At 40.3% G+C, this 18,729-nt stretch overlaps 1 protein-coding gene across 3 annotated transcripts in view; it reads right to left on the bottom strand.

The window, feature by feature from the left end:
• Window positions 1-18,729, bottom strand: part of arid1aa (AT rich interactive domain 1Aa (SWI-like)) — a 46,657-nt gene that overhangs the window by 12,943 nt on the left and 14,985 nt on the right. For all 3 annotated transcript variants that reach the window (XM_034175157.1, XM_034175156.1, XM_034175158.1), the window contains 2 exons: window positions 2,206-2,295; window positions 1,936-2,106 (listed from right to left, as the gene is read on the bottom strand). In XM_034175157.1, the coding sequence (XP_034031048.1) occupies window positions 1,936-2,106; window positions 2,206-2,295 (261 nt within the window). The remainder of the gene's footprint in view (window positions 1-1,935; window positions 2,107-2,205; window positions 2,296-18,729) is intronic.

An 18,729-nucleotide genomic window follows, 5' to 3' on the forward strand; every position in this document is an offset into this window, starting at 1 on the left:
AGAAAACAGGTGAAGATCTATGAGCAGCAATATGGTTTCATGCCAAGAAAGAGCAATACATATGCAATGAGAATACTGATGGAGAAGTATAGAGAAGGCCAGAAGGCGTTGCATTGTGTGTTTGTAGATTTAGACAAAGCTTATGACTAAGTGCCAAGCAAAAACTTGTGGTATTGTATGAGGAAGTCTGGAGTGGCAGAAACGTATGTGAAGATAGTGCAGCACATGTACAAGGACAGTGTGACAGCGGTGAGATGCGCAGTAGGAATGACAGACTCATTCAAGGTAGAGGTTGAATTACACCAACGATCATCTCTGAGTCCTTTCTTGTTCGCAACAGTGATGGACAGGTTGACAGATGACATCAGACAGGAGTCTCCATGGACTATGTTTGCAAATGACACTGTGATCTTTAGTGAGAGTACAGAACAGGTTTATTCTAGCCCGGAGAGGTGGAGATATGCTCTAGAGAGAATGGGAATGAAAGTCAGGAGGAGCAAGACTGAGTGCATGTGTGTGAATAGGAGGGAGCATGCTAAAATAGCGCCGTTACAAGGAGCAGAAGCGGTGAAAGTAGATGAGTTTAAATACAGTGGTCCCGCTATAACGCGGTTCACCTTTCGCGGCCTCGCAGTTTTGCGGATTTTTTTTGTGCAATTTTGCATGCTTTTTTTTTTTTTAACAGTGCATTGTGTTCTGCGTCCTTATCAGGGGTGCCGGTCGCGGCACCGGTCAGCATCACCGCGATTGCTCTCACTGCCTCCGATGCGCTTTCTATGGGCTCTGTAAACGCAGCAGCGGGCCACTCACACCGTCCCCTCTCTGCTGTGCGGAGCTGCGCCAAATCTGGCAACAGCTCCAGAGACTTCGCTCGCTGTTTTGATGCAGATGTTGACTGCAGCCGCAGAGCTCCGTGGCCACCGAGAGAGGACTTGGATTATTTGCGTTTCCCACATCCGTACCTCTGGAGGCAGTGAGCGAAGGAAGAGTTTTGCGTGTGTCTGTTTATAATCTTCTCGCACAGAAGAAAAAAAGAGTGTGTTTACACAGGTGAGAAAAGTGAGAAAATGTTCATGCCTGTTTGAGAAAAATGTATAAAGTGTGTAGTGAGGGGTTTTACAGCCTTAAAACATCTATAATAATTGCAAAAAATAGCGCTGACTACTTCGCGGATTTCGCTTATCGCGGGTTATTTTTAGATCGTAACTCCCGGACCACTGTACTAGAAGTCAACTGCCCAAAGTCGTGGAGAGTGTGGGAGAGAGGTGAAAGAGAGAGTGCAGGCAGAGTGGTGTGGGTGGAGAAAGGCTGCAGGAGTGATTTGTGAAGAATATCTGGAAGAGTGAAGGGGAAAGTTTACAAGACAGTAGTGAGACCAGCTCTGTTGTACAGCTTAGAGATAATGGCACTAACAAAAAGACAGGAGGGAGAGCTGGAGGTAGCAGAGCTGAAGATGTTGCAATTCTCTTTGGGAATGATGAGAATGGACAGGATTAGGAATGAATATAACAGAGGCACAGCTCAGGTGGAAAGATTTGGAAACAAAGTCAGAGAGGCAAGAGTGAGATTGTTTGGACATGTGCAGAGGAGGGAACCAGGGTATGTAGGGAGAAGGATCCTGAGGATGGAGCCACCAGGCAGGAGGAGAAGAGCTAGGCCAAAGAGAAGGTTTGTGGATGTGCTGAGGGAGAACATGCAGGTGGTTGGTGTGACAGAGGAAGCTACAGAGGAAATGGTGAGATGGAAATGATTGAGCTGCTGTGGCGACCCCTAACGGGAGCAGCCGAAAGAAGAAGAAGATTTCAAAGTATCATCTTTAGAAATCCCAACATGCAACAATGTTCTACGGAATCTTTTCAAAAGATCTGAGTAGCACAAATGAAGAAAATCTTCAATCAGGTCAAATCATGGTGGGACTAATTCAAATGCACAAACCTTGAGGACCATACTGTCCTCCCTGTGGGCCATAACCACCCATAGAGTTGTTCTGCTGATATGGGCCCATCCCTGGATGCATTTGTCCCCCAGTGGACTGGCGAGGTGACAATGCTGATGCTGACTGAGGGGAACCATAAGGGGGCATCTGAGGGTTTCGCTGCAAAAACCCTGGCACAGAGCAACAGAGGCAGACAGTGATCATCATGCTTCAGAAAACAGTCAACAAGATCATCTTTTCAAACACTTTGTGCCCAAACTGTAGCTTACCTCTGTCTTGGGCCATGGGAGACTGGCTCATTGAAGGGTGTAAGCTTCCATCTGACTGTACGCTGGACGGCCGCGGTGGCATCTGGGTCCCTAAACACCACTTTAAGTTAGTCTGAGATTAAAATTTGTAACAACTCTATCATATATAGTACCAGTCAAAAATTTGGAAAGTGTGTCCAAACTTTTGACTGGTTGTGTATATGTTAAGTAAAACAGACCATAAGAACAACAGCAGATTTCCCATCCACAGGTTAGTAGAAGCAGACACCTGTATAAAAATCAAGAATGCCGAGCCCTGATCGATTATAAAAATAAAAAAAGTGGTGGGGGAGGGGTGGAGGCATATGTACCTTATTCTACCAATAACACTGGAAAATAGCATCTATTATTTAAGTCAGTGATTGCCATTGAAACTCAGTTTCCAGAAACAAGCACCCTTTCTATTTTTAAAGTGTTCCTGCTCTGCCGACACCTGCTGGCTGTACCAGGCGTGTCCAGCCATTTAAAACCTGGGAAACATCCCCTCTTTTCAACTCAAGTAGGAATCATCCTGGATAGCACACACAAGATACATACTGAAGTTCTTAAATGTACCCACATTTTCCATGTGTTTTAAATACAAAGAAGAAAACTGATGTTAACAACACAGAGGGACAAGGGTTAACAAAGAAAGAAAGTGACTGCAAATGGCATGGTGTCACTTCCTCTCGTCTGATGTGACAACCATTTCTGTTGACAGTAGAGGAGGTGGATCAGCTGACAAGCTAACAGACGGCTTTCTACTGGATCTGTAGCCTCTCGTGTTGCCGTGGAGTTTGTATGTGTACACAGATTTATGTGATATATCATCAAGATCGATTATTAAATTTATCACTAACTATCCTGGGAATCAAGGATGTTATCTTAGGCCTATATAGTGCTTTGGTTCATATACTGTATTTTTCTGGGTACCAGCATCTTTTTTCAATTGTTCTAAATGAGAACGCTGCCCGCATGCAGCCACCACCAGAACAAACGCTGCACCCAGTATAGTTTATCAAAGTAGGCCTCTTTTTTTGTGTCGCCGCTCAAAGTAATTTTAGACCATAGTTACTGGATTTCATTTCAATTTATTTTCCTTTATATAGCGCCAAATCACAACAGAGTTGCCTCAAGGCGCTTCACACAGGTAAGGTCTAACCTTACCAACCTCCAAAGCAACAGTGGTAAGGAAAAACTCCCTCTGAGGAAGAAACCTCAAGCAGACCAGACTCAAAGGGGGTGATCCTCTGCTTGGGCCATGCTACAAACATAAATTACAGAAATAATTCACAGAACAATTCATGGACAAATATACAAGAATTGCTGTTGGTGCACAGGACAGGAGGGTCGCCAACACAAACACAACTCCCATCTCTGGATGGAGCTGCACCTCAAACAGAGAAAAAACAGAATCAGGCATCAGAAAGACAAAAAATACTGTATAATTTGCCAGCATTAATCAACAAGAAAAACAGAGAAATACCAAGGTGATCGCCGGCCACTAGCGCTAAGCTTCACTAAAAGACCCAGAATTTAGGTGAAGTTGAGGCCGCGGCCCGCTCCAGTTACTAATAATATAAATTAAAAGAGTAAAAAGCATAAAACAAAACTGTACCAGTATGCTATCCATATGAAAGAGAAAATAAGTGCGTCTTATAGAACATTGCAGTAGTCCAATCTAGAAGAGATGAACGCATGGATCAGGGTCTCAGCATCAGCCATAGACAGGATGGGACGAATCTTCGCTATATTTCGCAGGTGGAAGAAAGCAGTCCTAGTAATATTTCTAATATGGAGGCCAAAGGACAACAAAGGATCAAAAATTACCCCAAGGTTCCTCACTTTGTCAGTGTGATGTATGACACACGAGCCTAGGCTGAGTGTTAACTGGTCAAATTGATGCTGATGTCTCACTGGACCAAGAACCATCATTTCAGTCTTTTCAGAGTTTAAATGTAGGAAGTTTCTAGACATCCAACTTCTCACTGCTGCAAAACCCAAAAATCTGATTTTTGCATCTATCACCCCGATCCGTGGACTGGTCCACAGCTCCGCCACAAATGAGTGCCTTCGCAGTCTTCATCAGCCAGCGCAGCCGGCATCAATAGCACATTGATCGAGCCTCTTACATGTCCAAAAGTTGCATCGGCCATTAACGGTTAAATCACTCCTCGACATTTTTCCACAGCATGAACTGCAGATTCATTGCAAAGATTCCATAATTGTGATTTTGTGTCAAGGTGACTTGATTTTAAAGTTAGAAGAAAAAAAAAGGAAAAAAAAAAAATCACAGTCAGTTCGGAAGAAATGCCACAGCAGATTTGTTTGTTGTTCATAAGATTGTTTACAATAAAAAGTATAAAACTTTGGTCAATTTTTCCATTAAAAAGTTGAACCCATCAACTGTTATTATTTAAACTCTGAATATTACTAATTTTTCTTTTTACCGACCAACCCTTCAATCCATGTTTTTTTTTAACCCCCTCTGACTGACCCTGGCCCTCTAGTCCTGAACAAAATCCGTAAACCAAAAAATAAATAACTATGGCCTCAAGTTAAAAAAAAAAAAAAAAAAAAAAAAAAAAAAAAAAAAAATCCCTCAACTTCCCAAAGAGGCACCATGACTTTGCTACAGCACTTCGGATTGGTCAGACACTTGGTTCTGGCTGTGGGTGAGTATTTTTAAAATCCATACATTATAAGCTAGTTTGTTAGGTGTTTATTGTTGGCATAGAATAAATGTCCTAAGGAGTGCCCCCCCAATGCCCACATGCCACTTTTCTGGGAGGGTGGGAGGGGGGTGGGGGCCTCAGGATTTGGAAAATACTGATTCACATTTTTCCACTATTTTCTGGACCAATTTGATTTGATTTATCAAAAAAAAAAATCGAATTAATCACATTAATAATCAATGAAAGTAGTCAGTTGCAGCCATTTAAAATGTGTCAAAATTTTATTTTCTGTGTCTCTGTGGGTCTCAGGAAGAGACAAAGCAGTGTGTGGTGGTGTGCAAGAATATATACTATTATTAAACAAATACCCTTCAATGACAATGTATCCAAATACTTTTTATGACAAAATATTTGAATACAATGTTGACTGTAGTCAGCCAGTAGCACCATTGCTGTTGTCATACGAGGTGACAAAATAAAATATGAAATATCGGTCTATTCACTGTTTTGGCATCACCTGTAATGAAATATGGAGCGACACTGTGAAGCATGCATGTGAAATTGTTGGAAGAGTTTCAGTTTGTATTTCTCTCTACTATTATAGCAGATCACAATTTGAATGCTAATTTTATGAGATCTTTTGGGGATATGTGGAATGTCAACAAGGCAAACTGCAACAGTCAATACCTTTTGTTCAGTAAGCTTACACAGAATCTTCTCAAAAGATCTGCAAATACTCAGGGAAAGAACAAATAACCCATGAAACCAAAATGACGCAAAACCAAAAATCTTCCAAAGATTTAATTAACTATGGCAAACACCACATCGCATTATTGGTACCAGCAAAACACCAAACCTAAACACATCTTCAAACATGTGCATGCTCCCGCAAGACTGAATTGAGACCAAGTCAAACTACAATTTACTGCTGAAACTCTGAATGCAAACGGTCTGGAGGTCATTTCACTGACAGCAAAAAAGTTACGTGCTTTCATAAGTTTGTTCTGCGTGTGTATTACCAATTATATACACAATGCATCCGGAAAGTATTCAAAGCGCTTCACTTTTTCCAAATCTTTGTGTTACAGCCGTATTCCAAAATGGATAAAATTAATGTTTTCCCATCATTATAGAATTTAAACAGCACCACACAAAGCTCGGGAACAGAGTTTCAACTTCACAGACGAATGGATGTTAAGTTAGCAAAAGACACTGAAAAAGTACTTAAGAGATGAAACACACAGCCAACAATGACAAATTAAAAAGATCAAACTGTGGGAAGAGAATTGTTGAGACACCAAAGAATTAAAGTTGTAGTTCAACACACCAGCACACCTACATTTTAAACATATCTATATGTTTATATTCAATAATGACTCAGAAACCAGATAAAATGTAATATTAATGTGACACCAGAGTTGGCTTTTGACAGCTATCAAACAGCTATGCAGTTTCAAAGCAGATTTCAATACAGGAGTTGTGTTGTTTAAGCGTTTCCTGAGAAAATCAAGTGTTTCCTTGCACTGCCTCCATTAACACCTCATCAGTCCTCAGAGAAGAAATAAGACAGAGACTTCATGACAAAAAAAAAGAAAACAAACAAACAAACATACAAAAAAAATCAGATTAAGTTCTGGGTCACGCAAAAATTGAAGAACGAAAAAAAATGCGATAAAAGCTAAAGAATGCACTCATGGTACAGTAGTGTTCAGAATAATAGCAGTGCTATGACTAAAAAGATTAATCCAGGTTTTGAGTATATTTCTTACTGTTACATGGGAAACAAGGTACCAGTAGATTCAGTAGATTCTCACAAATCCAACAAGACCAAGCATTCATGATATGCACACTCTTAAGGCTATGAAATTGGTCTATTAGTAAAAGAAAGTAGAAAAGGGGTGTTCACAATAATAGTAGCATCTGCTGTTGACGCTACAAACTCAAAACTATTATGTTCAAACTGCTTTTTTAGCAATCCTGTGAATCACTAAACTAGTATTTAGTTGTATAACCACAGTTTTTCATGATTTCTTCACATCTGCGAGGCATTAATTTTGTTGGTTTGGAACCAAGATTTTGCTCGTTTACTAGTGTGCTTGGGGTCATTGTCTTGTTGAAACCCCCATGTCAAGGGCATGTCCTCTTCAGCATAAGGCAACACGACCTCTTCAAGTATTTTGACATATCCAAACTGATCCATGTTACCTGGTATGCGATATATAGGCCCAACACCATAGTAGGAGAAACATGCCCATATCATGATGCTTGCACCACCACGCTTTACTGTCTTCATTGTGAACTGTGGTTTGAATTCAGAGTTTGGGGGCCGTCTCACAATCTGTCTGCGGCCCTTGGACCTAAAAAGAACAATTTTACTCTCATCAGTCCACAAAATATTCCTCCATTTCTCTTTAGGCCAACTGATGTTATCTTTGGCAAATTGTAACCTCTTCTGCACGTCTTTTATTTAACAGAGGGATTTTGCGGGAGATTCTTGCAAATAAATTAGCTAATTTTGTGGAACAAACAGGTGTGAATCAGGTGTCCCCTATTTAGGGATGAAGCCAGCACCTGTTGAACATGCTTTTCTCTTTGAAAGCCTGAGGAAAATGGGACATTCAAGACATTGTTCAGAAGAACAGCGTAGTTTGATTAAAAAGTTGATTGGAGAGGGGAAAACTTATACGCAGGTGCAAAAAATTATAGGCTGATCATCTACAATGATCTCCAATGCTTTAAAATGGAAAAAAAAAGACACGTGGAAGAAAATGGAAAACAACCATCAAAATGGACGGAAGAATAACCAGAATGGCAAAGACTCACCCATTGATCAGCTCCAGGATGATCAAAGACAGTCTGGAATTACCTGACAGAAGACGCCTGTGTGAAGCTAATTTATTTGCAAAATTCCCCTGCAAAGTCCCTCTGTTAAATAAAAGACATGTGCAGAAGAGGTTACAATTTGCCAAAGAACACATCAACTGGCCTAAAGAGAAATGGAGGAATATTTTGTGGACTGATGAGAGTAAAATTGTTCTTTTTAGGTCCAAGGGCCGCAGACAGATTGTGAGACGGCCCCCAAACTCTGAATTCAAGCCACAGTTCACAATGAAGACAGTAAAGCGTGGTGGTGCAAGCATCATGATATGGGCATGTTTCTCCTACTATGGTTTTGGGCCTATATATCGCATACCAGGTATCATGGATCAGTTTGGATATGTCAAAATACTTGAAGAGGTCATGTTGCCTTATGCTGAAGAAGACATGCCCTTGAAATGGGTGTTTCAACAAGACAATGATCCCAAGCACACTAGTAAACGAGCAAAATCTTGGTTCCAAACCAACAAAATTAATGCCTTGCAGATGTGAAGAAATCATGAAAAGCTGTGGTTATACAACGAAATACTAGTTTAGTGATTCACAGGATTGCTAATGCAGGGCTCGACATGCCCGCTGAACTAGCCTGACTAGCCCCTATGTTTGCTGATGTGACAAGTTAATTTTTAGGCCCATTTATGGCAACTGAAATCTTGTCAAGAAACAACATATTTCAGTAATGGTCCTGGGGCTGCAGAGGAGTTTTTGGTTGATAGATTTAGGATAAATGAAGCCCAATTTTCTCTTGGTTTTAATTCCATTTTTTAAAATATATTTGTTAAACCCTTGTCTGTATCGTACATATCACTTTAGTATGAGACATAGGGGTCATACCATTATGAAAATCCATAATTTTTAATATGGCAGCAGCAATTTGCTGTCCTTTGCTTTCCTTAGTTTTACATAAATTAAGGGAGTGACACGCAGAACCACTATTAAACAAACAGAGACAACGGTCATGATAAGTGTAAACCAAAACTGTGCTTGAAACAGCAACAAAGGCAGTAACAAGGACAAGAAAGAGACAGGACAGAGACAAAAGACAGGCCCTGCTTGATAGAGAAGGTGGTCAGGCTGATAGCAGTAATCACAGTAATATCATGTGTGAAGGCGTGAGTTACATGAATGTACATGTGTACACGTGTGAGTCCACATGCAGAGTGTAAAAAGTCCAAAGAAAACAGATGTGTGACAATGTGAATGACTACAGAGGACCACACCAAAGCCAGATAGCCCCAAAACCCAAACAGAGCACCAAGGCCACACAGAGTCCTGCAGCCACAGCGAGCACCGGAGAGCTCAAAGGCACCCTGCACAGGCACAGGACCAGTACCCCACCCCACCTGAAGGTGACATGGGTAAATCCACCTCAAATCACTACATTTGAGAAAATGTTCCAGAATGACCATCTCAGATTTTTTTTTCTCCATACTTTCACAAAATAATGTTATCATTCCCAGTAAACACCATACAAATTTTCTGCCTCATATCTTTACTGATTGTTGATATACGAAGTCTGTTAGAAAAGTATCCGACCTTATTATTTTTTTCAAAAACATATGGATTTGAATCACGTGTGATTACATCAGACATGCTTGAACCCTCGTGGGCATGCAAGAGTTTTTTCACGCCTGTCGGTTACGTCATTCACCTGTGGGCAGTCTTTGAGTGAGGAGTGGCCCACCCTCTCCTCGTTTTTTCATTGTTTAGGAATGGCTCAGAGACTGCTGCTTTGTTTGATAAAATTTTTTTCAAAAACTGTAAGGCACAACTGAGTGGACACCATTCGATAAATTCAGCTGGTTTTCGGTAAAAATTTTAACGGCTGATAAGAGATTTTGGTCTGGTAGTGTCGCTTTAAGGACGGCACCTGACGGCGATCTGCGTTTCGAGGCGGTAGCGTCTCGCCGTTTCAAGTTGAAAACTTCCACATTTCAGGCTCTGTTGACCCAGTAAGTCGTCAGAGGACAGATAACTTTCAGAAGAAGTTGGCATGAGGAGTTTATTCGGACATTCCATTGTTAACGGACATTTTGTAATGAAAGAACGTGCGGGCAGAGTCGCATGTCGGGCCGGACCCGACCGCAGGGGGTCGCGACAGGAAAAACACCTCCGTTGGAAACCTTAACAGGCAAGTTGGAACATGCCCCAGCTGTTAAACAATTTCTCAGTTACTCACTTGTTGAAAGCCATCAAAAGCCGCCTGAATTTTACAAATGGTTTTCAACACGGAGGTGTTTTTCCTGTCGCGGCACACACAGATTTTGCGTGCACGTCTTTCATTACAAAATGTCCTTAAACAGTGGAATGTCCGCATAAAGTCCTCATACCGGCCTCTTCTGAATCTTCTCTGTTCTCTCACGACGTCCTGGGTGAATTAAGCCTTAAATTAGGATGTTTTCAGGTCGAAACAGGCCGACGACGGCGCCTGGAAGCGCTGCGCGACGTCTCTCATCAGCCGTTAAACTTTTCACCGAAAACCAGCTAAATTTCTCAAATAGTCTCCCCTCGGATATTCCTCACAGGTCCAGAAAAAATTTTGATAAAGCAACGCGCGCCGTCTCGAGCATCATGTGAAACAAAGGAATTAAGCCGAGAGGGCGGGACCACATCTCACTCAAGGCCTGCCCACAGGGAAATGACGTCACCGACACACGTGAAAAAACTCACGCATGCGCACGTGGGTTCAAGCATGATTGGTGTAATCACACGTCATTCAAATCCATATAGTTAAAAAAAAAGTGTCGGTTTCTTATCTAATAGACCTCGTATTTGGGATTCAAAAATTGTGTGTGACACGGATTTTAACTGTAAAAATGAGTGAGACAGAAAAAAAAAAATGTGCCAAGGTCAATAAGTCATTACTTTTGAAATGTTTATGTTCAATGCATGAAACTTTCAGGAGTTGTTCTTATAAAAGAACATCCAGAACTGCATATTTGTCAGTTTATAACACTGGGTAGTGATGTCCCAGTTGCATTTCAAAGACTGGAATTGAGTCTGATCAAAGCATACTGTATTTAGACTCGGGTATAAATGAGTAGTTGGTACCAAGCGTGGCAAAGCAGCATCAAATTTTGATTGGGGGGGGGCACTATTCAGTGGTTTCTCGTACATTCTGAATGTCATTTTTGTTGTGTGTTTGTGCGCACACATTATTTTAGCAGCACTTGTCAGGGCTCTTGTTAGAGCCCCGACACGCATCAGTGACAAAAATGTAAAATGTCACATTTGTTCCCACAATGGGAACGGCCACTGTCACGTCATTAAAATCTATTTAAAAGCTCTCGATGTGGTGACCAGTTAGGTAAAGAACTTTGAAGGATTCATTCATTTCAATGTTTTTATCTTAGACATTTTTCTTTCACATGGGGTTAATCAGCTATCGGGAGGTCAGCTGACAGCAGGGCAATGCTAAAACATTTCCAAACAATATAACTGAGATGGAGAGTTTAACACACAAATCGACTTCTATCAACATGTCAAAAGTTGACAATGAACTCCCATCTCCCCCTGCCTCGAATATATTTCTGTGAAGATGTTTTTTTTGTTTTTTTTTTCCTTTCTCTAAATACTTTCTCACTGTTTGCACAATCTGTTGGTATAGGTTTACTCATCAGTAACTCCTATTTCACATGAGATCTGTGTTACTGAAGCGAAAGTGTCAGTATAAAACGTTGATGTTTGCCTGATGGTTTTGGCCACTGTGCAGCGCCTGAATCAGGGTTACAAACATGCACACTGTGGGCCACATTTGGCCTGGCATCCACTTGTGTCCCAATGCTTCACGTTTTTATTAGTAAGATGCAAAATTCAATGGAAAATTTAAGTCAATTAATAAACTAGAATGTAATAGCGAAAATGAAAATAAAACTGACTTTGAACCAAACACAGTGAAAATGATCTGTGAAGTTTTCTTAAGTACATATTCTAGGGGGAGCCAATAATGTTACTGAATAGAAATAACAATCAATTCAATATTTTGTATGCAAGAAATAAATGTTTTAAGTATAAAAATACTCGAGCCAAACATTAATTTCATGCATGCCCAGGTCCTCCTACATAGTGCAAGAAATGTGCAGTGGGTACTATGGTTACCACATAGGAAAACTGCATTTACATAAGTCCAGCTATAGTTAAAAAAAAAAAAATTACAAATATGAAACAAAAAGCACCCAAGCACATCATTATCGATAGATATTAATGATAGTATAAGTAACAAAAACTCAAAAGTCAAGCACACAATCATTATGTTAGGAGACACTTGCACTGATTTGGTAACTGGGGGAGCCAGACACCAGTCTCATTGTCATTTTTCTCTCAGATGAACCATGTATAACCAATAACAATCATCATATTATGATCACGAAACAGTACATTTTCTGTAAATTTAATGAGTCAGTCATCATCAGTCATCTCTGGACACACACACAGGAAACTAATGAAGCCAAGGTAAGTAACTCCCTTTGGCTGCTCCCTTGTTTGCACTCGGGGTCGCCACAGCAAATCCAAGGTGGATCTGCATGTTGAATTGGCATAGGTTTTACGCCGGATGCCCTTCCTGACGCAAGTCCACATTACATGGAGAAATGTGGCAGGGGTGGGATTTGAATCCGGAACCTTCTGCACTGAAACCAAGCGCAATAACTACTTGGCTGGCCACCACCCCTGCTAATGAAGCCAAGGTCTTCACTGAAAACGATGGACAAAGTTGGTGGTCAAATCTTCTTGCCACTTGGCAAGTAAACTAATTCCATCAAATAATTGAACTATGTACAGTTGTGCTCAAAGGTTTACATACCCTGGCAGATTTTTTTTTTTTTTTTGGCCATTTTTCAGAGCATATGAAAGACAAAACAAAAACTATTTTTTTCACTCAAGGTTTATGGTTGGGTGAAGCCATTTATTGTCAAATAACTGTTTACTCTTTTAAAATCATATTGACAACATAAACTACTCAAATGACCCTGATCAAAAGTTAACATACCCCTGTTCTTAATACAGTGTGTTGGCCCCTTTAACATCAATCACTGACAGCTTGGAGTCTTTTGTGGTAGTTGTGGACAAAGCTCTCTGATGGTAAAGCTGCCACTGAATATGTCTTGGGCTTTATTTACATCAATTATGAAGAAATACAAACAGTTAGATACTCTATGTAAATCTGCATGGAATAGACAGTTCTAAAAAAAAACTGAGTGACTGTGCAAGAAGGAGAAGAGTGAGAAAAGCCACCAAGACACCCAGAAGAAGTTATTGTCTTATGTGGCTGTGATTAGAGAAATTGTGCACAGTGCAAGTTTTGCATTTTTCATCACTACTCTTAACTTCATAGTGGAGTAGAGTGGCGAAGGATATTCTTTCACCAAAACAGATCAAATCTAGACTTGTATTTCAGATGTACCTTCTGGCAATTTGTAGCTAAACTTTCAGGTCTTCTTTTGAAGAAAGTCCTCCTCTATACCACTTCATCATGAAGCTGTACAACTGGTGATGCAAAATGCAAAGCATTTCATATTCTCTGTAAAATGGCCAAAAATAAAAAATAAAAATTCTGCCAGGGTATGTGAACGTTTGAGCACACACACACACACACGTGTGTGTGTATTTGCCGATACAGAGCCCCAACCTAATTCTTGTATTTTCAGATATAAAACTTGCACAGAGCCCATAAATCCAGTCCATTATGAACACTTGATAATTTAAGAGCAGCACCATGCATTAAGAAAAGAAAAAAAAAAAAAAACGCCTACTATCCAAGCTGTTCCTTTATGTTTCTTCTTCTTTTTTTTTTAGTTAACATATTTTTCTGTGCAAGGAAAACATACATAAGTATTGTATCAGGACTCTGTATCAGGGCAAAAAACATGAACAGGACCCCCACTAGCATTGTGGTTGGGCACATTTTATGCCACATGGCCTTCCTGACACAACTAATGTTTTCCATGGAGAAACATGCTCACATTCCCAAGTAGTCTCTCAGTCAGGTACTAATCAGGACCGACTCTGCTTCTGCTGTGAGGGCTGACAGGATCAGGTGCGCTCAGAGCAGCATGGCTACAGCAGTTATAAAATGTAAATTATGCTACTCAATTACAATCGTATAATTCTGCTCAAATTATGATGGTTAACCCTCTGGGGCCGACACCGTGGTATACGACGGCTGAGTACAAGTTTTACTAAGTTATAAATAACTTTTTAATGATATGAGATAGGGCTGCAACAACGAATCGATAAAATCGATTACAACAGGCGCTGGCAACACATTGCGTCATCGATGCGTTGTGTCGAGCAATTATGGCGCCAGTAGCGACCAGTGCACAGAGCAGATCAGACGCTGTTTCGTAGAACTACACAGAATATGGCAGATGCAAGTAGACAAAGGAAAGTTAAGACTTTAAAAGTGTGGGAGCACTTTACGTTAAACAACGCAAAGACATTTGTTAACTGCAACATTTGCAAGTCGGACCTCGCATGGCACGGGAGGCTCAGGCTGTCTGCGCGTCTCCCAGAGCAGCAAGGTGAGGGGCAGACAGGGAGAGAAAAAGAAAGAACAGTAACAGCACCGACAGTTTTTTATTAATGTTGTCAAAGTCCTACCATCGACATTAACGCTTGTCTGATTGTCCGGGACAAGTGTAAAATGTGATCGGACAAGTAATAGCTCTAAATTGTTGTCCGACCGGACAAGTGGCATTTTTTTTTCTTGGTTTAAAACGTTCAAATCCTTCTCGCACCTCGCGAGAAAGCGTCTTCGGTTTTTCCTGCCACACTCTACGCAGCGGACAATCGGAAAACATGAAAACACCGAGTTCTCCCCAGACAGTGGAACAACGACGCTGCGCCATCAGTGTTCTGACAGCGCCGTGACACTCTGCCGTGCTCTCAGGTCGTTTTTAAAAATTCAGCCAGGCTGTTTGTGCAGACGTGGCTGCTCCCCCCCACCCCCGGCAGATAGAGAGCCGAGCAGCGCTGCAACGGAAAAAAACTCCGTCAGTCTTCACATAAAACGAGCTCCTTCTGGATGTATAGCTCAAGAAATTCATTTATAGGCTTAATTTTACAGTTGAAAGTCTTCATGTTTCTAAAGTTTGCTCAAATACGGTGTGTGTGTGAGAGAGAGAGAAATACGTATATGTGGGATGAGTCATATGTGTCATTGTGAAGTGACCACATAGTTTACAAGTTATACAGAGAATGCTGGACATATAATAAGTCAGGCTACAGTTTTTGATTTAGGTTTTATGGTTAACTGGTTATGCTAATTGCTCATCTGCAGCAATAAAATACCTCTTTTTTCACCATATACATAACATATAACATATGTTTTATAACATATGTTTCAATGTTGTTTTATGGCAACTCAGTACTTTGATAAAGCAATGCCATTTGAAATAATTATTTTTGTTCTTTATTATAAACTGTTTTATTCTTTATTATTTTATATTTAAACAACCAAGGGACATTTGACAATTTGTTGATTTTCAAGTATTTTAAGTTTTCAAATAATGTTCTGTTGTTAAATAAAGTGATGAAGGGGGGTGGTGGCCAAGTGGTTAATGCACTTGGTTTCAGTGCAGAAGGTTCCAGGTTCAAATCCCACCCCCACCACATTTCTCCATGTAATGTGGAGTTGCGTCAGGAAGGGCATCCGGCGTAAAACCTGTGCCAATTCAACATGCAGATCCACCTTGGATTTGCTGTGGCGACCCCGAGTGCAAACAACGGAGCAGCCGAAGGGAGTTACTGTTAAATAAAGTGATGGAAGGAGAGAAAAATTGTTTCCCTGGCACATTTTTTAAATTCCCCGCTAATCCGATAAATCGATTAATCGTGTCGAAACCCCATCAGATTAACTGACTACCCAAATAATCGTTTGTTGCAGCCCTAATATGAGATAGAGGTGCACCGATCAGGATTTTTTAGGCCGATCACCAAAATTTTGATCGGCCGATACCGATTAAGTACATATTTGGATCATGCCCAAATTAAGAATATAGGTCTAATGTATAGGACTATTTTTGCATTAAAACTTAATGATGAAAACAAAAAACATGCATTCAAATAAAGACACTAGAATAAACTGCCAACTTTTGTTTTATTACACTGACTTTGTTCTACCAGCAAGCTTTTTTGTCCATGTTTCATGTTGCTCAGGTTACAGCCTACAGAACGCTGAGAATGTAAAATACAGCCCTCATTCTATGGGGTTAAAATTGTCTCATTAATATTTGTAAATGCACACAGGGTGATCTACAAATAATCATTGATTTGCAAATGTGTTCAGATATCCACAAATGCAAATTTCATATTTGTAACTTGTAACTTGGTCTTTGCAAATAATGTTGTATTTGCAAATATAAAACTTAATTTGTAAAAAAAAAAAAAATAAAAAAATAAAAAAATTTACATTCGTAAAACTGAAATTGTATTTGTGAATTGAGTTTCAGCATTTGTGGATCACCAATTACATGCATTCATCGCTTTCCTCTGTGACGTAATTTTGAGACATTCTTTTCGCGAAATCCACAGATCCACAAACAAATGCCTACTGATTCACAAATACACACTCATGCACACTGGATATCCACTAGATGGCAGTGTGGTTCCATTCATTGCACAGCAGTCGATTTAGATCTCTCAGAGCCATTTGACTCATTTTGACTTCTGATATGAGCTGGATGGACATGGACTACATTAGATGATGGCGACTGCTCTCCTTGTCCGTCCAGCTCATATCAGAAGTCAAAATGAGTTTATGTCACAGAGGAAAGCAAAATCAAAAATAAACAAAACTGTGTTTCACTTTGAAGTTATTAATTCCGACTGGATTCTATCATTCTAACTTGACTCATCAGAGAGCCGCGCAGCGTTTGGAGCTGTGTGAACAGAATGGAGGACGATTCTCGTTTCTTTCTCGCAACAAGACAGGAGTCCCAGTTAGTAACTTTAATCTGCACAAACATGACTCACGATTGACATATTCAGGGATGAAAGTGGTGAAAAACAAAAAAGCTGAAACCCAAAATTACCCCCCAACACCACCCGCACGAAAATGTTTGAATTCTAGAAGCTCTGAAATGCAATCTGGGACTATTCCAGACAATAAACTGGAGTGAGTGCAGCATCCATTTAGGTGAGAAAAACAAAACAACTTTCCTTATTCAAATTCATTCCAGTAGTATTCTGCTTTTACTAGGATGCAACAGTTACAATATTACAATTTGAAAACAAATGCACCCAAACGTGATGACAGCTGCAAATGCGTAAAGCTAACTTTTAACATTGAAAATGCCATAGACATGCTAACGCGTTAGCATCGCTCCCGTTTTTAAGTTATAAAATACATCTATCAACGGTTTCAGAAGACCATAACAGGTCGGTTTAACATAGAAAAGGTAAATAATACTCACAGACGTTTGCTCTTTAGGGTTTTAGCGGGGGAAAATTAAGCGAAAGAAAGAAAGTATAAACAAAGCAACAGATCGAAGCATTGCTTCAATCTGCGAACCACTGCTTCGATTGGTTCAAGGTTCAGAGCAAAGCCACGCTGCAGAAAAGTTGATCACGGACCTGCTGCAGGGTCTGTAATCAATGTAGAGAAATGATCATTTTCCTGACAAACACCCCCCAAAACAACTGTGCACTGTTGTGATCGGTCCTTTTGATCGGAGCATTTTGCCGATCACCGATCAAACCGATCAAGGCGTGATCGGCCGATAATGATAGGTGCCCAATCTATCGGTGCACCTCTAATATGAGAAAGAAACTTAATTTTGTTTTTGTTTTTTTTTGCTGAAAAGTTAACTCCGCAGACTTTTGAGCCACCATCTACCATCTTTGTACTCCTCATAGAAGCTGTGTGATGATGTGCGCAATGTGAGTGTCCATTGGGAATTGGTTCACCATCACATGTTTTTACAATATCCAATCGTAGGGCAAAAAAGTCTCACATGGTAGACCAAAGATCGTTTGTAGAAGCAATTTGTTACTCTTTGGCATGTCACTGCTGTCTGAATAGCCCTCTGGCTGCTGGCTCCATGCGTAAAAGTGCAGTGTTGTGCATATGAATGAAGGAGATCAGCGTAAGAGGGTCTCATACAACCTCACGTGGTCGACCAAAGAGTGTCACTGAGAGAAATAATTCACTACTTGGCCAGGGAATATTGTTGAATAATCCTCTCTCGCTCTCACTTGTAAAGTGCCGTTTATGCATTTGAATGGGGGGGGTGTTAACAGGGCCTCAAACTGTGAAGAGAGGTTGTTTACAGTGTAGGAACACATTCCAAGAGGGAGTCAAACTCCATGGAAATAAAAAGTTTGTGTTGTAAGCCTTTGTGTAATAGCAGACAGAAATTGCTTTGAGATGTGGGATAAAGACAAACAAAACGCACAGACCATTTTGTATATATTTTTCAAAATGTGCATTTGTGTTTATTGTTAGAACTTTAATTTTGTAAATTCTTTTGTACAAGACCCAAAACTAACTTTATAAAGTGTCAAAATAGTTGTTTATTATAGTTTGCTGTCTGTTTTTAATAAATGTGTGTGAAAATAATTTCCGCTTTATTTTTTCTTTTCTTATTTCTGATTGTAAACCTTTATTACACTTATAAAACACCACACACACATATATATATATACACACACAGACACAGTATATACGGGGTCTGTTAGAAAAGTATCCGACCTTTTTATTTTTTTCAAAAACCTGATGGATTTGAATCACGTGTGCTTGCATGAGCCAACCTTGAGCCTTCGTGCGCATGCGTGATTTTTTTCGCGCCTGTCAGTTGTGTCATTTGCTTGTAAGCAGCCTTTGTGTGAGGATGGGTGTCGTCTCTCGTTGTTTTTTCTTTGCAAGGAAATGGCGGAACGACTGGAGCAGTGTGACTGCATCTGTGACAGTGACAGAATATTTTGCCATGAAAAGAGTTGCAGCGAAATTCATCGGCAC

The sequence above is a fragment of the Thalassophryne amazonica genome, chromosome 7 (genome assembly GCF_902500255.1).
Source record: "Thalassophryne amazonica chromosome 7, fThaAma1.1, whole genome shotgun sequence".
NCBI lineage: Eukaryota > Metazoa > Chordata > Actinopteri > Batrachoidiformes > Batrachoididae > Thalassophryne > Thalassophryne amazonica.